This window comes from Schistocerca piceifrons, chromosome 2 (assembly GCF_021461385.2).
Source record: "Schistocerca piceifrons isolate TAMUIC-IGC-003096 chromosome 2, iqSchPice1.1, whole genome shotgun sequence".
NCBI lineage: Eukaryota > Metazoa > Arthropoda > Insecta > Orthoptera > Acrididae > Schistocerca > Schistocerca piceifrons.
Genome location: NC_060139.1, coordinates 35819269 through 35840794, shown reverse-complemented (window position 1 = coordinate 35840794; position 21526 = coordinate 35819269). Strand labels below are relative to the sequence as shown.

Here is a 21526-nt window from a genome sequence, read left to right as displayed (position 1 = left end):
GCAGCTTTCTTGCTGAATGTTGTCAAGTCATCTACCTGGTCTTCTTTCCTTTCCTTCTCGAAGGAACCAGAAATTCCGAAGTTGTATTAATTGGGGTCAGGGGCACACAAAAGACAGGGCTTAAAGAAATCAACAGTGGAATGCAGGCAACATGTATGGTTTGAAAACGTAAAGTATTGTATGTGTCAGAGGAAGTAATTCAGAACCAAAACATAAGTGCTCATTGCAAACAGAAGTGCAGATGAGAGGAAAATGAGTGGCCATGTAGTAAGCAGGAAAGGAACTAGTAGAAATGAAAAGAATCAAGGTCTGATAATTGGAATGTAAAAGAGGCAGAAGAAAATAGGTTGGAGACCAAAGTGAAAAGAATGTACTTGAAAAGGTTGGGAAAGTAAAGATCCTGTAGGGATTTGAGTATTTGCTTTAGAGTAAGTTTCTGTCGGTGAAAACCTGAGATACTGGTTTTGTGAAGAAAAGTCTACTTTGCACAGCAGTGAAGTAAACAACTCCCTTTCGTCCTTCATCCATGTTCTGCAAAAGGATACTGTACATTATACTTCTGTCCGCTCATCTCCATTGTCTCTAAGTGCCAGAGCCCAAGAGCGAGTATAAGTAGCATCAGAAATCATCCAATACACTCAAGGCAACATCATAGCAGTACTAGATTGGAAGGCAACCAGTATGGATGTAGGCAGAAGAAAACAAGCAGTGTGGCTGCTGTACAATAAAGCTGTGATTATTCATTTGGAAGAAGAAAGAATGTATTTTAAACTGTTGTTTTAAAATTTTATACAATCAGATAAAAGGGCTCTCGCCAAGGTGCAAAACATTTGTTTGTTAGGGCTATTTCAAATTAATGGCCACATTTGAGCAAAAATGTTTCAAAGTGGTTTCTCTTCTAATACAGTTTTGCACCAAAACTCTCTCTGAACTTCTCACATACTTAATACTAAGAAGACTGTGATATTACTTGCGAGCTGTGTCCCATATTTCTACACCTATTCAATAGCAATTAGACAACCAAACTGGCTGTCTTCAAGGCAGGCTGATGGTAGCTGTTGCTATGGTTGCTTATACATGTGCACTGCCCAATTCTCTCGAGACCTCTGCTGCTTTGTGGAGATTGATAAGTTCGCTGGGAGGAAGCAGTGATTGGCAAGTACAATTCTCTCACTGCATCTTCGTTGTGAGTTTGCAGCTTCATGATTGTAGTGTGTGGGGCTCCATTATTTCACTTATATTGCTAAACTGCATGAGAAATGATTCTGTGAGCCTGTAGTAATGTGCATCAAGCCCGGTGTGACAGTCACTGTTGCAGAACATGATCTGCTGTGACCTTTGTTTGCTTCATCATGTGCCCAATTTGAATTTGCCCTCCTAGTACTAGTTCTTCAGAACTTTCTGAACTGAGTTTGCTCTGCAGCTCGAGAGAAGTTCATGCCAACCACTTAGTGTCCTGTATTTTGGAAATAGGAAATTTCTTTATGACGTAAAAGTTTATATAATTAACGTGTTTGATCATGTTGAGAACTGTGACTGAAGGTGTACTTCACTCCATTGAATTACACTTCTTCTAAAATAATTGATTCTTCAGAGTCTATTCCCATGAGAGTTTAGAATTATCCTTTTAATATTACTCAGTAGTCCGCAATCCGTAGGGAACAGTGTCTCACGTAAATACCTTACAGCAAGATTTTCTTACGCCCTGCTTGTATGACCAGTTTTACTTATTTCACAAAAATGAAATTTGCTGGAGGCATCAATGCTATTTGTTCTCCAACAGCTGTAACCACAACTTAAACTGCTTGTTTTTAAAATAATTGATTTTTTTCTATTTTCTGGTCCATACCTACTTCCTGTAGTCGTTGATTTCTGTCTCCTCCCTGCTGCAATTTGTAGTTGGACTTGCTCATATCACTGACTTTCCTACTTCCCCATGTTACTTCTGCATCTCCAGTTTTTATATCTCTAACAGTGGAAAATGACAGTATTTTGAAGAGGACTCACCATATAGCAGAGATGCTGAGTCGTGGACAGGTGCAACAAAAAGACTGTCAAACAAACCTTTCAGCCAAACAGGCAGTCATCAGAATTACACACACACACACACACACACACACACACACACACAGTCTGGCTGCCTAGGTCAGACTGCAAGTGGCAGCACATGGTGGGAGAACCAAACTGGATGGTGGGGATAAGGAGGAGATCAGGGTGGGGAGAGGGAGGGATAGCAGGGTAGGGGTGGGGGATGGTGAAGTGCTTTTTGTGGGAGCATATAGGGATGAGGTGGGTAAAGGTTAGGGCAGCTAGGTGCAGTTGGTAGGCTTGACCTAGCTGCCCTACTATTTCCCCACCTTGTCCCTGTGTGGTGCCAGAAGCAGCACTTTACCATCCCCATCCCCCGCCCCAGCCTCCTCCATACCACCACCACCACCACCACCACCATCACCACCATTTGCTTCTCCCGTCATGTGCCACTGCTTGCAGTCTGACCTTGGCAGCCAGTGACTTTGTCAGGTCTCTCTCTCTCTCTCTCTCTCTCTCTCTCTCTCTCTCTCTCTCTCTCTCTCTGTGTGTGTGTGTGTGTGTGTGTGTGTGTGTGTGTGTGTGTGTGTGTGTCTGTGTGTCTGTGTGTCTGTCTGTGTGTGTGTGTGTGTGTGTGTGTGTGTGTGTGTGTGTGTGTGTGTGTGTGTGTGTCCCCGTCCGTCCGTCCTTCTGATGAAGGCATGTTTTGCCAAAAGCTTTACATGACAGTCTTTTTGTGTTTCTCTGCGACAGCATCTCCTGTGTATCCTTTTCATTAAAGCGTCATTTTTAAATATTTTATTTAACTAACAATGCATTGTTGATTTATCTCTCATCTTGCGCTGCTGGTCTTCCTTGATCAGCTCTCTTAGGTGAGACCCTAATTAATTCCTGATTAGTATGGTTACTTTTAATCCTGTTCTCTCCACCATTAGATGAAGAAATCTCTGATACCAAAAGCTCACATACTTTCTGATTTTGTTGCTGTCTCTGCTGCAACTTATCAAGTTGAAATTATTTCTGTTGTGAAAATATTTGCTTGAATCGTCCTGTTCTAAACATGATTAAGAAAGTGAGAAATTAAAGCTTGAGTTAAATTATGTGCATACTTTCATTCTGGATGACTTCATTTTTCCTTGTAATATTTGGATGGTATGGTTTTTGGTAGTCCTTCAGTGTGACAGTGGTTAGAAACACCTTTGTGCATTTTTTTTTTTTTTTTTTTTTTTTTGGTATTGTTCTGAGTTATCTTTCTGTTCCACAGAATTTCATTAGTAACCAGCAACTGGAAAGCATTTGTTGGCATAAATCAGGAACACGTTTTGCTTCATCCCATAATGATGGAAGCTATGCAATGTGGGACATTTCTGTGGGTGATAAAGCTGAAGACCCTGTCACTGTGTATGGTCCCTTTCCATGCAAAGCAGTTACAAAGTTCCTCTGGAGACGTGGAAGAAAGTAAGTTGCATGTAGGAAGTGCATTGTGAATATTTTTAATTTTGAGAAAGCATATACTAATTGTTTGTTTTTGAATATGAGTGTATATGCTTTGTTTTTGAATATGAGTGTTGTGCTTGTTGAGTACACTTGGTCCTGCATGAGCTGTTGTGTAATTAATTGTAACAGGTCTGAATGAAGGAGTCTGTGGAAGTGCTAACCCATGACAGCATATTTTTGAGTTGTATGTTACATGTTGGTTAAATTCAAAGTCAAGAACATAATTGTAATAAGACAAAACAGTTTATATAGTAGACAGCTTTTTATAATGGCGCTGATGGAACTAGTTACCAGCATGTAGTTTACTTGAAAACACAACATACGAGGGGGGACCCAAAAATAACCGGAATTTCTTTCTAGAAAGCATATACTTTATTGTTTTCAAATACAACCTTAATCTCCTTCGAAGTACTCTCCATTACCATGAATGCACTTGTCCAAACGTTCATTCCAGTGTTTGAAGCACCTTTAAAATTCGTCCTTATTGATACCTACTAGCGCTTTCATGACATTGCGTTTTATGTCTTCCACATCCGCAAAACGCTTCCCTCTCAAGTCTCTTTTCATCCCGGGGAATAGGAAGAAGTCGAAGGGTGCTAAATCCGGCGAATAGGGCGTGTGGGTCAAGGTAGTCGTCTTCGTTTGAGGCCAAATACTGGCGAACGCTGAGAGCCATGTGCGCGGGAGCGTTGTCGTGATGCAGGAACCACACGCCAGAATCCCACAAAGCTGGACGTTTTTGTGACAAACTTCTGCGAAGCTGTTTCATAACCTCCAAATAGAATTGTTGGTTTACTGTCTGGTTTTCAGGGACAAATTCAGAGTGTATGATCCCTTTGATGTCAAAAAAACAGATCAACATCGTTTTCACTCGTCGAGCTTTTTTTGGTCTTGGTGAGCGAGGTGACTCGTCACCTGTAATGATTTTGTTGGAAAAATGTGGATCATCTTTGAATGCATCCTTCATTTCGAGACAGGCTTGAACGCGACAATCCCTTTGATCTCCGTTAAGAAGCTTCGGCAAGCATTTTGCTGCCACTCTTCACATCCCCAAATCGATGGTCAAGATGCGCTGAATTGAGCTCAAGGACAACTAGACAAGTTCTCGAGTTGGTCGATTGTCCTGTGTCGATCTTCACTGATGAGATCATGGATATTGTCGATGTTGTCTTCGCTTCGAGCAGTTGAAGGTCGACTGGAATGGGGCTGATCTTCAACCACAATTTCTCCCTTTTTAAACTGAGAAAACCATTCGTACACTTGCGTTTTACTAAGAGCATGGTCTTTGTAGGCTATCTGAATAATCGCAGCAGTTTTGCTGCGTCCTTGCCGAGCAAGAAACAGAACTTCACTGCCGCACGTTGTTCGTAAGAACTAGCCATTTCCTCGTGTCATGTCTGCACTGTACGCACACTCAAAGAACTGCCAAAGAAACCACACTTCTCACCGTTAAGTGACTGCCGCGTGGCAGAATGACTCAGCAGAGCTCCTACTACAACCCTCTGGCGGCGCAACCTGCTACTACAAGTACACGATGTGCAGCATTAAGATTCCGATTACTTTTGGGTCCCCCCTCATGTAATGTGATCAGACTGACCCTAGCTAAATTGAGGGTTAGCAGTTTCTTTGACTGTTCCATCAACTAAGATGATAATTTTGTTTGAGCTACACTGTGTACTACAATTGAGTAAGAAAGCACCAGAGAATGATTAATAAACCTGAGGCTGAATGTTGCACATCAGCATGCAGAATTGTACAAATCACACTATTGATAGTTGGCTAGGTTTGCATTTTGACATGGAATTTGTGTTAAAGTAGCTCTGTCCCAAACAAAAATCCAATAGAGGTGTGTGTAATTGGTAACACACAGTCCCATATGATCAGTGTTTTCTGTACTTTCCAGTGAGTAGCAGAAAAAATTGTTTGTTTATTTATTTATTTAACCTGATCTGGTTGAAATGTAATTAGGCTGGAATGGGCTGAAGATTGAAGACTTCAGTCCCCCTTTCAGTTTTTTCAAACTATACGTCAACAGGGAATTAGCAGTCACATTGACAATGAATTAGGATACTGATGTGTTTAATTTGTTCACATAGTACTATAAAGGAACACCATAAGATTAACAGAAACCATCATTAAAAAAAAATTGCTACTGGTGCTGTTTCATTTCTCTAAGTACAGGCTTTATTCTGCTTTATTTATCTAACAACGTGTAAGAGTGATTTCACCATGTGAAGAAACACATTTTGCATTTATTGATTATGATAAAGCCTTTGATAAAGTAAGAGACACCTTATGTGGGAAGTACTGGAAGCAGAAGGTTTTCCTAAATATCTTAATACCATAAAGGATCTACACGTACATACAAAAATAATTATAACTTTAGGTTTGAAAATCTCAGATAAAATTTTAATGCATCAAGGTGTTTGAAAAGTGTGTAGTCCATCGTCCACTTCATTTAATTCATATATTGACAACCTAATTATGAAGTGGAAAGGTGAAATAGGGTTCAAAATTAAAATATGATCTAACATACCATTAAATACTCTGTTGAATGCTGATGACCAGATAATTGTACAGGAAACATAAGATAATTTACAAAGATAGTATATAAGTTGAACCAAAAATGCAATATACTACAATTTATCTGCAAATAAGAGAAACATCATGCTATCAAAAGAAAGAATCCAGTCAAATCAAAAATAATAACCATAAATGAGAAAATTTTAGAACAAGTATCCCACTTCAGTCAAGTAGTATGCGATATTAGTTTTAACTGTGACAGAGACATTGAGAACAATTGAAAAAAAATTTGGAAAGAAAAACAAGAATGGAAATAAATAAAATTCTATAAGAATGAATTTTTTACTCTGCAGCAAAGTGTGTATTGGTATGAAATGTCCTGACAGATTAAAACTGTGTTTCGGTCCGAGTCTCAAATTCGGGATCATTGCCTTTCATGGGCAACTGCTCTATTGACTGTGTTACCCAAACACGACTCATGACCCGCCCTCACAGCTTTACTTCTGCAAGTACAGTGTTGAGTCTTGGCCCAGCACACAGTTTTAATCTGCCAGGAAGTTTCGAATTCTATAAGAGTATTGCTATTCCTACTCTTGTATGCGGTGTTGAAAGACTGACAGTAGGGGGACGGAGGAATCGCATATACAGGGAGCAGAGTTGCAGTTCATGAGGCAGAGGTGCAGTTCATGAGATATGTAAGGGGCTGTACTAAAATGGATAAAATAAGACTTGAGACAATAAGATCGGATTTAAAAACCTTTCCAGATAATGACAAGATAGAAGAGAATAGAATGAAATGGAAGTAGTGTGTTGATAAAGGATAGATTGAAAAATAAAGATAATGAAAATTACTGACTGAAGACAACTAGATAGACCTGCTAAGACATGGATGGCTGATAAAGGCTGGGACAGCTGACTGTAACACCTTGGAAAGAGGAGGAGATGATGATGAATGTCACGAAACGAGTTACTTGCAGATATTTTTTAATGTCGTCTCTTCTGTCCAGCTGGACTGGCTTGACGTAAAGCCTGTCTTCATACTCTGCTCAATCTTTTGTATACCACACCAGATTCATAAACACTTTACAAAATAAGAGCCCTCAAGGTGTGGTATTGGACTCTTGATAATGTGATAACAGTTGGTGCTCATTTAGTTTAGCTTCTGTATTTTTGTATTAAAACATTTATTTCATTTTCTTTCTGTCTTGGGCACAGCTTGCAGATGTGACATTATGTAGGCATCAGAAATAGCTCCTTTCAGTTGTCCTATTTCACCTGATCTCCCCTGCACAGGGATCAAATACTTTGGGTAATATATTGCTGTGAAGCTGCTTACATTGTAAATATTTTCTTCTGGCTGTTATCAGCAGTGGATATATATTTCTGGAAACTTGTGACACAAGGCTGCATTAAAACAATTTATTTATGACTGGTTTTCATCTAACAATAAGGCCATTGTCTTGATCCTTTATCAATCTTAGGAAGACAAAAGTGACTACAGAATCTCAAAATACAAAACCTCATACAGATAACAATAATATAAAGGCATGACTTAAAGAAATTGGTCAATACAAGTCACATGCCACTCACATAGAAACATAATCACATTAACTATTAAACTTATAAACTTTATCAAAAGAGGCTATGATTTTCCCACATCAGCAAAAATTCTCATACTCAAAAACAAATAACTGAACATATGTAGTCGGACATAACCTCACTAACCATACTACTAGTACTGCTGAAGGTAAAACAACAAAAATGTGTAATAGATATCAGAAATGGCACACACAGGTAATTTTAAGGTAAAACACCCATAATTACAATCATTACAGTAAAGTCATAAGTAACATTTGTAACAAAGTAGAATAATAAGATATGAGGTTAATCACAGTTATAATCATTTATTAGTAGGCTATTATTATTATTATTTTAGATTGTTTTGTATGGGAATGTACCTTCTAAATTCAATAGAATGAGCTTGCCTGATTATTTTCTGTGTGAGATTTGAACATTAAAGTCCTAACATAGTTTCCTTTCCCAATTACAATTCAGCCTAAAGCAGTAAAATGTAATGTCATATTACATGGTTCACATATTGCACTGTCGGGTAGCCTTTCGAGAACCAAAACATTCAAATAACACTGGTAACCTTTCCACCAAAACTCTCAGCTGTACAGAAGTTTCATTCTTATCCAAAGGCCTCACCTTTAACCCTATACCCAAATTTAAGCATGCTGGACTTACCAAAGACCTACTCTCCTTCTCCTGATCCCTGCAATGAAAGCACTTATTTGCCATCAGTCCTCCCATCCAAAACCAACACTGAACCCTGCATCTTCCAGTCCATACCACCATCAAACTGTGATCCTCCCCCTTCCCACCTAACCACCTGCTGGTCACAGTCCAGGAATTCATTACCTCCATCTCAGCCTCACCATCCTTTCCCAGATCCCTTCCTCAGAGCACCAACCTTTCAGTAGAAGAAAGAACAGCCATACACAAACTCAAAACAAACACTGTCCTACCTGTGGAGTAAGGTTCCACCACTGTTGTTATGAATCATAATGACTACCTGGCAGAAGGCCTCCATCATTAATCTAACTACTCCACCTATAAACTCTGTCAGGGTGATCCCATCCCAGAAGTCCAACACAACCTCCAGTCCATGGTTAACCAATGCTTCTACATAAATGGAGGTTTCTTGTGTCAGCACAAGTACTTGCGTTTGTCAGTGCACACGTCAAGCTGCAGTTATTTCACAGCCCAAAGCCCTCCTGTGAAGACCAGATAAAATGGCAGTTGTGGACTTTCTATTACCTCCAAAGGCAGAGTGCAGTAAAAAATCTGGCACGGCCTCCACTGCTGCTGTGGTAGCTCCTCCAAAGCAAATGGGAAGCTCCCACCACTGCAAAGTCTGCTTGGGGGCAACCATCTTGCCCCAAGCCTGAAACTCCGCCCATTGTGGATTCCCCACCCCAGTGGAAAGACAGGATGAAAGTACAACCCCCGTGATAGATGGCTTCGCTACTACAGTGGAATGTGAATGGTTTCAGTACTCATGTGGAGGAACTGAAACTCTTGGCGCAGGCACTGCCCCTGTACTTGTGTTAACAGGAAACACATTTCAAAGCTACTGATGTCTGTGTGCTACTGGGCTTTGCCTTCCACCGAAAAGATGACATGATAGTGGACTGAGCCAAGGGAGGCATTGCTGTGTTTGTCAATAGCACACACCACTTTTCTCCTCGGTTACCTACTTACGAGCAGTAGCTGTTGCTGTTCATGTGGGTCAGAACAACACTCTGCTCCCTGTATTTTCCTCTGCCAGATGCCGTAGACTCTGAGGCTCTCGCAAGACTTACTGAGCAACTCCCCCCACCCGTTTCTCCTACTGGGTGATTTTAATGCCTATAATGTATTATGGGCCTCAACTATACTTTCCCCCGAGGTCAAATCTTGGAGAACCTCCTGAAGCCTCAGGAACTGTGCATCCTCAACATGACCAATTCCACCCACTTCTCAGCAGCTACTCTCTAGTTCTTGCAGGCTCATCACAGTGGGAAGCTGCTGATGATTTTCATTCCAGTGACCACTCCTCACTATGCGTCCACTTATTGGAAGGCAGATTGGTTGAATAGAAACCACCGAAATGGGTGATCAGCGAGGCTAACTAGGTGCTGTTCAGCCAGACGGCTGTGCTTGAATGCCGCAACAGTGCTCAGGAATGGGTGGAACACATCAAGAGTGATCCATCGTGTCTCTGACCTAGCCATTCCAGTGTCTTATGATCAACCTAGGAGATGACAAATACCTTGGTGGCCAAATGAGTGCCATTCAACAATCCAGGACAGGACTATGGCTCTTCGACAGTTTGAATGCCGGCCAACAGAGGACAACCTCACGGCCTTTCAAGACACGAGGGCCAGGGCTTGACGCATCATGAAGGAGAGCAAGAAATGGTCATTGCAAGTGTTCCTGGACTCTATCAACCAATCCACTTGTTCTACGAAAGTATGGGAAACCATCACGCAGAGTGTCAGTAAACACAGTTGGTAACCTATACCAGCAGTGCTGAAACAGGGGTGACACCAAATAACACAAGAAGAAATCGCTCAGTCACCAGTGGAGCAGTTTGCAAACACTAGTACCAATGCAGGCATTTCATTGCTACTGTGTGACTGTCGAGAGGAGCAAATTGGACTTCGGATTCGACAGTTCTGAGTGCTACAACTCCCCCTTTTTCCATGTGGAAGCTGAAATTGGCACTGTCTGATACTTTTGACACTTTACATGGTCACAACCAAATCTGGTACTGCATGATTCAACAGTTGCCAGTGGTGTCAAAGGAAGTCCTCCTCGAATGTTATAATTTTATATGGTGCAACTTCCACAACATGTGGAGAGGGCAATTTTAGTACCTCTACTCAAACCAGGGAAGGACCGCACATGTCCCAGTAGTTACAGCAATACCACCTTAACAAGCTGTGTAGGAAATACCCTGGAGTGAATGATCAATCATCGTATGATCTGATTGTTAGGGACCAGACAACTCCTTAGCTGCTCTAACTGTGAATTCCAGAGATTTCAGTCCACTGTTAACAACCTAAACCTCCTAGAGGTGGCTGTTTAGCAGGCTTTCCTATGTAAACATCACTGTATCGGCACCTTCTTAGGTATCAGTAAGGTGTAAAATACTACACAACTACATCAATGGGGCTTTTGAAGTGTTACCATCTTTGCCATAGCATACAGCAAGAAATTCCTGCAGTGCTAAATGTCTTGTCTGTTACAATTCTCTGAGTGCCCTTTAGTCTCTCTAATATATGTACCCAGCAGGTAAAATAAACCAAGATGCCCTCCTCCAACTACGATGACTGGGGAAGGAGGTGCCTATTGCAGGGAACCAAAAGGTGGATCTAGCAGCCAAGGAGACATGTTGTCCCCCTGCATGCTGCTGAGGTGCAAAGTCATGTGTCGATGGGAAGATGAGTTGCTGAAAGTGACAGATAATAAGCTCTGTCTAGTAAAGCCCACATTATGGCCATGGTATACCCCCTTCCAGCCGTGTCGAAGGGACCAGTTCCTCCTTACTTGTCTTCGCATAAGCAACAGCCATGTGATGCATGGCTTCTTGCTCCAGTGAGAGGACCCTTGAATGTATGGTGCAATGGGGCTTATGTTCTGAGCCTGCACACAAAATAACACTCACATCAACAAGTGCATGCTTCATATACTCTTCATAACTGCATGAACACAAGCAGTCAGTACTGGAACATAATAGCACAGAACTTTTGATGGCACCACCATCCCAAGCAAATTTCATCATATGAGGAATAAAAAGTTAAAAATAATGTAAAGTAGCAAAAATTTATGTTAACGTGAGCGAGCCATCTGATGATGAACCTGTTGATTCAAAACTCGTAACAGTGCTATTTATATAAATAAATAGCTTTTTAAGGGAGATGATGATCTCTGACACCACGTTTAGTCTCATCCCAGGTGTTTTTGATCAGGTTCAGATTTGGCGAGATGAGCGGGTCAGCACATCAATCAGAACTCGCCACTGTATTCCTTGAACTGTTGCATCACACTCCTAGCCTTTTGACATGGTGCATTATCTTCCTTAAAAATTCCACTGCTGTCAGGAAACGTGATCATCATGAAAGGGTGTATGTGATCTACAACCAGTGTACAATATTACTTGGCCGTCGTGGTGCCTTGCACGAGCTCTGCTGGACCCATGGATGCCCAAGTGAATGTTCTCCACAACAAAATAGAGCCGCCACCAGCTTGTCTCTGTCCCACAGTGAAGCTGTCAAGGAGCTCAAGGAGCTGCTGCCCTGGAAGAAGATAGATTTGTGCCCTCCCATTGGCATAATGAAGGAGGTACCAGTATTCATCAGACCATGCAATGCTCTGCCAGTTCACCAACAACCAGTGTTGCTGGTCATGTGCTCCTTTTTGGTTGTATTGCCAATGTTGTCATGTTAACATTGGCACATGCATTGTATGTCGGCTGCAGAGGCCCATCGTTAGGAGAGTTTGGTGCACTGTGTGTTCGCACTCACTTTTACTCTACCAAAAATTAATGTCTGATTTATAGTTCCGCAACAGCTCATCACCTGTCCTGTTTTACCAGTCTGCCCAGCTTACAACATCAACATCTGTAATAATGGGTGGCCCCCAAATGCCACGACACTTGGATGTGGTTTCACCTTGGTCTCACCATGTGTCGACACCGGACAAGTAATGCAATTTCTGAAATGTTCATGCCAAGCCTCCGGGCCATCACAGTCTGCCATCGGTCAAACTAAAGACAGATAGTACACGTTCCCCAGTCTACACAAGGACAACATGCTCAGTGATACTACATGTACCGTGCATATGTCTGACTAGCAGTCATTCCTCAAAAGGTTACATTGCTATCAACTGGAAACATTTAAATCGTACATGTGTTTGCATCATATGGGTGCTTAACAGTGAGGTCGTCAGTGCCCTTGTGCTCAAACTAATATGGGGATAATTTCTAAAAATTTTGCACTCTCATGCGCTCGAAACGATCACATAGTCACTCTATCTCAAATGCACTAAAACTTAGAAAGAGGTAAAGTAGCTTCACATAGAACTAAAACAGAGAAAACAAAACACGGAACAGCTAAAAGAAAAGCACAGGGAAATGTGGCTGGCTGACATTTTAAAAGAATTGGGTGAACCAGTTGGCCTGTTGACACATTAAAACCATCTCCCTAAAAGTTTTGGAAAAATATTAGACAATCCACAAAACTTTAAAACTCTAACTGTATTTGTTTTGACATTACTTAATATAGAGAGCAGATATGGTGCCAAATCCGGCATGGCCTGCTGGTTGGAAAATAAAACACTGTCCAATCAATTTATTCCCATATCCAGTCAGCAGTGGCAACACTATATTTTTGATGGAATTGTGTACTGTTGTAAATTGTGAGACTGTCATGACCACATTTCTCATGCTGCTAGTTATCGTGCATTTAAAATTTGGGGGATGACGGACTGATGACTTTAAAGACTGATGATAATGTATGAAGGCAATGTGTTGAGAGCATTGAATATTTGTGATACAGGTCTCTTTGATTTATTTCCTTCCAAATTACATTTCTTCCAGTACCCTGGGGATATAACAGATTTCTAGTTCAATCAGCATACCCACAGTTGAGTTGGACGGATAGAAATTAACATTAAATATCACTAGCATAGCTCTTGACAGTGTGGATAAGTGTCAGACTACAAATCAAAAGATTTGAGTTTCAATCCTCTTTTGACCCTTGGTATTTTTCCAAGTACATAACTGATTACCAGAGGTGAAGGAAGTGGCAGAAAAATCCGAATTTCATTGTGCTCTGGAGTTTGTGTCTACACATCACTAGTTAAGTATGTCAGTCCAAAGGTTGTAGGAAGGCAAGGACTTGTCACATCTGATAGAATGGTGCCTAGTAAATCGCTGTGGTCATCTTTCTAACCTTCGATTTCAGACAGTGTTCCTTTAATCATAGCCAAAATTTAGAATTCTGCTTTTATTTGGGGTGAATAGAAAAAAAATGCTGAAGTAGAGGCCCAGAAGGTAATTAATCATGTTGTGTTTTGTAGTAGTAATGCACAACATACGCAATAATGCTCAATCCTGTGGACTGCACCTGGAGGGTTACAGAAAAGCTGCTTACTTCAGTTATACAGACAGTATCAACATTTGCTTTCATTTTGACATATCTGTTTGCTTTGGGACAGCTACGTGTACCAGGTATGCTGTTTAGCCAAGGCAGATGTTTTGAAGGATCCTCCATGGGCTCATTTTCAAATTGAAAACATTTCTACTTACAGATTGGCATCTGTTGTGGTGGGCCTGTGAACATACTCTTTAAGATGAGTATGATTTGTAGGTAATCAGGAGACTATAATCTTTCCATTTAATGAACGTTGGATATTTTAGTTATTTTGGAGTTTTGATGGCAAATTGCAAATAGTTCTGGAATTGAATCCAGTGAAATAAACTGAAAATGTAAAAGTAGTCACAAACATTTTTAGCAGTTTTCTATTCAGAAGCATATGTTCATCTACTTTAAAGTTCTTTGTACTTATTTATTTACAGTTAATAATTTGTTAAGTATATCAAAACATTTAAAACAAAATGTCATGCTGCTGTCATTCATGTATTGAAAGGGTCATGTACTGTGTACAAAAGTATAATAAATTGTGGATGACACATTGGGTGATGAAAGGGCAAACACTCATTCTTGTTTTCATTATTTATTACTTTTGTTTTAGTGAAGATTATATTATTTTTGCTGGAGGGATGCCTCGAGCTAGTTATAGTGACCGTCACACCGTCACAGTTCAGCATGGGGAGAAGCATGTTGTATTTGACTTCACATCCAAAGTTATAGATTTCTTCACAATTGCTGCAGATGAAGAGGATACAGGTCAGTTCTGCACAAAACTAGAAATATTGACACACTGTTTCTATTTACTGAACAATAGATGCAAACTGAAGCTGTGAAAAAAAATTGTGCATTGGCATTAGGCTGCTGTCAGATTTATGGATGTGTATGACGTAGTTGCACGTAAACTTATTCCAAAATCACTTTTTAAATGAGACTACCTTGGATGAAAGTAACAGCTAATGTCGAACTACAGTTGACTAATTTACTTGTTCAGAAATGGAAAGTGTTCTTAGTGCCATTAACGTCATTATGTAAAATAGACTTGTATTAAACAGACAAGACACTGATATGAGATCAAAGTTTCTTGTTATGACATCCTTGTATAAATCATTCTCATTTCACTTGTTATGTTGTAGGAGGCATTGACTTTGGATATTGATAAAAAGTATATATGTAGTTTTTTGGTCTGTTTACATAACTTTGTCAGTCTTATATTTCCTCTTTGTTCTTTTTGACAGTTCTTTGTTTTCTTATCACTATCAAGTTATATTTTCGTAATTGTAAGAATAAGATCAGATAATTTGGTTACTTGTGTATTAATGGTTTATTATCACGTATGTGACAGAAGAATCCTATAGTGCCAAATCTGGGTAAAATGTTGAGCTTTCAATGGAATCCTCTATTGCCTTCACCAGGAACAACTGTCTGTCATGGCTGCTTTTGTAGTGACCTTTCATAGCCCCTAGGTGACTTAAGACTGATCGGCGTACATCATCGTTAGGTCATGCTGCTAGAGTTTGTGTTCATATCTGTACTGGGGGGTTCCATCACTCTCATAGGAATGTAAACAGTCAAGCAAATTTCTCTTGTTTCTTCTCACTGCAGAAAGCTCACTTCCATGGACTAATAAGATAATAGCCATTGTCTTGGGTGAAGATGGGGAGGGGTTAGGAGGGGGGCAGCTGGTTCAAATTGTGTGGGATCAGGAGAGAGGTTAGAGGACAGGTGAAGGATAGTGATTAGCAAATATTGAGGCCAAGAGGTTGTGGGAATCAGAGAAATTCTGTAGGGAGAACTGCCTCCGGCACAATGGAGGAAGGGGGCGAATTAAGTTTAAGAACACAAATGGCACAGGTTATGAAGCAGTTTTGGAGTGAATCTCATTATGTTGAGCAGCATGCTCTGCAAATATGCTCCAGTTGGGTCCTGACCATAGTTTGGTAGTGGTTATTCATATAGGTGTATAATTGATTCAGAGTCATTCAAAAGTAGAATGCTGTGGTATGGTTGTAGAAAAGTTGTTAGAAGACATTGCTCCAATGAATTTCTTAAACTAGTGGAGTTCTCTGTTGCATATGACTGTTTCTAAGTTACTGGTGTCCCTTTGTATTGTCTTTGTTTGCTAATTAAAGAACATACACTATATGGTTTCGTGTGTGTGTGTGTGTGTGTGTGTGTGTGTGTGTGTGTGTGTGATCTACGAGGTGCGACAATAAAGTAATGAGACCGATGTGAAAAAAAATGTTGCTTACCGTTTGTCACGTTTAGTGTTGTCTCCTTCAAAGTAGTTCCCTTCTGATTGCACACACTTTTTCCAGCACTTCTGCCATTGATGGTAACATTTCTGGAACTCATTTTCTGTAATATCCTCAAAGACCCTCATCGTAGCTTTTTGGACATGTTGTGTTGTTTGAAAATGGTGTCCCTTGACCACTATTTTGACTCTTGGAAAATAAAAAAAGTCGCACGGAGTGATATCTGGTGAATGAAGTGGCTGTGGTAGTACTGAAATTTGTTTTGAAGTTAAAAATTGCTGTACTGACAGAGCAGTATGGGATGGAGCATTATCGTGATGCAGAATCCAATTATCAGCAATACCGAGATCTTCAGTTATTATTAGACAAACCGTTTCTCAATTGATGTTCAGTTCTTCTGCAATCATTTTCACAGATAATCTTCAATCAGATTGTACAAGTTCTTGCACCCTGGCCAAGTTGACATCCGTTTGTGAGGTTGATAGTCATCCACTGCGGTCTACATCTTCAACATTCGTTCTGCTTTCACTAAACATTTTATGCCAACGAAAAACTTGAGATCTCCAAAGGCCTTCTGAAGCTTACCGTAAGTTGTCGTGTTTTCACCCAGTTTAACGAAAAAGAAATGGCATACCGTTGCGCAATATTATGCGGTTCCATTTCTGTGACTGACGAGACACACAAACGTGTGTTAACTTATTACAGCACCACTCACGACTGAGCAGTTCCATCGATGTGCCGCTTGGACTAGGAGCAGCTTATAGACCGAGGTCAAAGATATTGTGCCTACGCAAGCCTGCAGGGTTGCCACATCTTGCAAAAAAAATCAGTCTCGTTACTTTATTGTCACACCTCGTATTGTTGACAAAGGCCTTAATGGCCAGAAGCTTCATTTGTGACAGTCTTTTTGGTGTGCTTATCTGCAACTCAGCATCTCTGGTATATGGTGAGTAGCAACTTTCTTTTTCATAATATTGTTACATTCCATCCTGGATTTTCCATTGTTGGAATCAGTCTAATCTTGTCTTTACAATCCCTACAGAAGTGATAAGCAAGAGAATGATGAGTGTGTTTAGCTTTATTACTTAATACTAGCAAGCTGGCTTTTGTGAGATAATTGTCCACATGTTTTGCTGTGTGGTAACGTGTTTGCCTACCATGCAGTGGACCCGGATCCGATTCCTGGCCAGATTGGAGATTTTCTCCTCTCGTGGACTCGGTATTGTGTTGGCCTCATCATTTCATCACCGAGATGTGAGTCGCTTAATGTGGCATCACCTGAAATAAGGCTTGCAACCCAGTGACCAAACTTCTCTGGATGGGGCCTCCCAGCCACCAGTGTGACATGATCATTTAATTTTTTGGAGAGATAATTAACAGCAATTTTTAAGAGCTTGTCAATTCAGAGTTTCTCACCATTTCCATGATGATCTCTCTTGGGTAAATAAACCAGAGACCATTCCTCCCTTCTTTCTTTGTATACATCAGTGTCCCCCATTAGTCCCATTTGGTATTGGTGCCATGCCTTATTTATGATGGAGCCTATGTGATCATTTTGTTTCATGTCCATACGAATTTTTAGACTCGAGATTTGTGGGAGTTGGCTGATTCTAATTGTGGATCATTGATATTGTAGCCATGAGGTGCTGTGTGTTTCTTCTTTGCACAGTTTTGAAATCTTATGAATATTAGATTATTTGCGCAGCTTTTTTCAACAGTACTTCATTATACAGGGTTGCCAGAAGATCTGGAAATCGGGGAATTTCGAATGTGTCAGGGAAATTTGGAAAAGAAGCTGGAAAAATCTCGTTTTTGTTTCAGTAGATGAAATTATTTGTTCACTGAGACGTCGTGCACCATCGCTGGCTGGGCACAGTTGAGTACATTCGTTGCTTCCTTACTTCCTCATTCTTACTGCTTCTATCTTTCTTGCCATTCCCCTCAGCTTCCAGTCAGTGCTGTCACCTCTTCTAGCCTAGCAGCTGCTGACAAGAAGCAGGGAGATGTGAGGAGTGGTTTGTTTGGATCTGATTCTCAGACTGTAGGCACGGTGGCCGAAGACAGGGGTCAAGTGTGCATGAGGCGTGTCTGAGTGATTGTGTGAAAGTATGTGCGCTCTAATTTTCTGACAAAGACTATGGTAGAAAATTTTGTTTGACAGTGTGATTGTCTTTTCTAAGTGCCTGTCTACCATTCAGTGATCATCTTCACAGTGAGTTGCAATGTCTTTTCTAAGTGCCTGTCTACCATTCAGTGATCATCTTCACAGTGAGTTGCAACCTATGCTTTTTTTTTATTGATTCTCAGAGTATTTGCGCAAGTTATCTGTTGCACAGATTGATCACTGCAGTCGTGTTTCAACATGCTGTCTGTGACTCATGACTAGCTGGCCACACGAGCGGATTTCTGCGATGGGCCAAAACTGCAGGCCGTTTCTGCAGGTATCTCTAACGGATTGGGCCTGCCGAACTGAAACTCATCATTTCCCACTAATGTGCAGATTCTACCTGTAGGATCTAGTCTCATCGATCTGCACATAGGCCAGGTCTGTATGTGTGTGGCGTAATGCGGCGGATTTTCGTCATGGATCCAGAATTGCAGTGCTCGTCAGCAGGCCAGAGGTTACGGCGATGGATTTGAGGAATTGAGAGTGTCTCACCTAAAGTACGTTGTACAGTGCGGTTTTTTATAGACATTTTATTTATTCTAATACATTTTGATGCTGTGAAAGCAGTTCATATATTAGAAAGTATGGACGATAAGAAGAAGAAAATTGTGGCTGTTGCTGGCAGTTTGTACGCAATGTACTCATATATTTCTTGAAATAAAAATCACACAATACCTGTAAAATGCTGAAAATTGGATGGGTAGATCACATAACTAATGAGGAGGTATTGAATTGAATTGGGGAGAAGAGAAATTTGTGGAACAACTTGACTAGAAGAAGGGATCGGTTGGTAGCACCTGTTTTGAGGCACCAAGGGATCACCAATTTAGTATTAGAGGGCAGCATAGAGGGTAAAAATCATAGAAGGAGACCAAGAGATGAATACACTAAGGAGATTCAGAAGGATGTAGGTTGCAGTAGGTACTGGGAGATGAAGCAGCTTGCACAGGATAGAGTAGCGTGAAGAGTTGCATCAAACCAGTCTCTGGACTGCAGACGACAACAACAACCTGTAAAATGGAATGATCCTGGGCATTGATGGCCAGGAGGTGCCATCCAGGAAAGTTCGGCCACTGGGTTGCAGTACTTCGTTCAGGTGACGCCACATTTGCCAACTTGTGTGTCTGTGATCATCAAATGGTGATGAGGACAACACAATACCCAGTCCATGAGTGGAAAAACACTCCAACCTTGCCGGGAGTCGAAACCGGGCCTGCTGCATGGTAGGCAAGGACGTTACCATTTAGCTAAGCAGGCGGACACGCAATTCCACTCAAATAATAGACATAACGCAATTGATAATAATTGACAATAACGAACACAGGAGAACCAATATTTTATTGGCGGTCATGTATAGTGTTGGTTTACGCAACTCTCCCCTGGCTTTATACACGTCTCTCAAGAGATTTACTTTTCTCTAAGGTTATTTCTGAGACCAGTTAAGGTATTTTAATGCTTATTTTTGTCACCAGATGTGTTTCTTGTTAAGATTTCTGCTCACATGTTTAGAAATACAGAAGTCCCTATATTTTCTTGTCAACTTATGTCTTTACTAACCCTTGAGATCTCAAAAATTTTTGTGATGGATAAATGCTAAATCTTATCTGGAAAGCAGGGAAATACGAGGAAATTTCACTTGGGGAAACTGTTATAGAAAACTTCATCATCTGCAAAAAAAATGTGAAGTTGCTGTTGTTGTTGTCTGCTTGATGTTAATGTCTACTTCTGTCGATGACTCGCCGTCAAAGATAATATTCTGTTTCTGACCTACCAAGAAATCCCCAGTCAAGTCAAAATCTTTTTCTGATACGAATCGGTATAGTACAAAGCCAAATGCCTTTTGGAAGTCAGATACTGCATCAACCTGCTTTTCTTTATCCGTGGCTTTCAGGTTGTCGTGAGAGAAGTGCAAGTTGGATTTCCCAAGACTGATCGTTTCAGAATGCCTACTGGGTGGCATAAGAGGTCATTCTAATGGAAATGCCTCATTATGTTTCAGCCTTGAGTAAGAACTTCAGAAAGATTAGACAGTGCTCTTGTGGATCACTTCATGCAGAGTGGCGTTACCTGTGCTTCAAATCAATGGGAACTTCTTTTGTTATTTCAAGGGCTTTGTTTTAACTTGTGGTTAATATGGAAGCTAATTCTGCTGTAAAATCTGTATAGAATCTGACAGATATCCAACGGGTGCTGGTGCCTTGTTTAATTTTAGCTGTTCCTCAGATTGACTGACAGTAATATCTATACCAGTTACCTTTGTGGTGGTTAGCGAAGCATAGTGGGGCAGTCCATCTGTATCTTTCTTAGGAAAAGGGCATTTGAAAATAGAGCTTAATATTTACATATTACCAGAATTTCTGTGGATTCAGTGAGATAGGTTTCACTAAGGTTCTACTATTGTAGTGTTTAAAGACTTCACACATTGCCATCTTGATAACCAAAATCATTTCATTCAGCATCTCTCTAGCTGTGGTCCTATTTTTTATGTGCAGAAGTCACAATTTCTTTTTGTCAGATGATTAAACGTCTCTTGTCTGACTACAAGTGACATCTCCTAGTGATCTTCAACCGGATCTGGTGCAATGACCGAGCGAGGTGGCGCAGTGGTTAGCACACTGGACTTGCATTCAGGGGGACGACGGTTCAATCCCGCATCTGGCCATCCTGATTTAGGTTTTTCGTGATTTCCCTAGATTACTTCAGGCAAATGCCGGGATGGTTCCTTTGAAAGGGCACGGCCGATTTCCTTCCCCATCCTTCCCTAACCAGAGCTTGTGCTCAGTCGCTAATGACCTCGTTGTCGACGGGACGTTCAACACTAATCTACTCCTCCTCTGGTGCAATGGCATCTTTCCATCGCACTGGCAGGAGAGTGCCATCGTACCAGTGCTCAAACCCGGCACAAACTTGCTTGATGTGAATAGCTATCGGCCCATCAGCCTCACCAACGCTCTTTGTAAGCTGCTGGAACTTACGGTGTGTTGGCGGTTGGGTTGGGTCCTGGAGTCACGTGCCCTACTGGCTCTGTGCCGGGGCAGCTTCCGCCTGAGTTGCTCTACCACTGATAATCTTGTGTCCCTAGAGTCTGCCATCCGAACAGCTTTTTCCAGGCGCCAACACGTTGTTGCCATCTTTTTTGAGTTACGAAAAGCGTATGACACCCCCTGCCGACATCATATCCTTGCCACATTATATGAGTGGGGTATCAGAGGCCCGCTCCCAATTTTTATCCAGAATTTCCTGTTGCTTCATACTTTTCGTGTCCAAGTTGGTGCCTCGCATAGTTCCCCCCCATATCCAGGAATGGGGTCCCTCAGGGCTCTGTATTGAGTGTACCTCTAATGGCCATTAATGGTCCA

The 21526-nt window shown here is 41.0% G+C and overlaps 1 protein-coding gene across 1 annotated transcript in view; it reads left to right on the top strand.

The window, feature by feature from the left end:
• Nucleotides 1-21526, top strand: part of LOC124774002 (lethal(2) giant larvae protein homolog 1) — a 354779-nt gene that overhangs the window by 115522 nt on the left and 217731 nt on the right. The window contains 2 exon segments of the mRNA XM_047249448.1: nt 3293-3486; nt 14350-14504. Of these exon segments, the coding sequence (XP_047105404.1) occupies nt 3293-3486; nt 14350-14504 (349 nt within the window).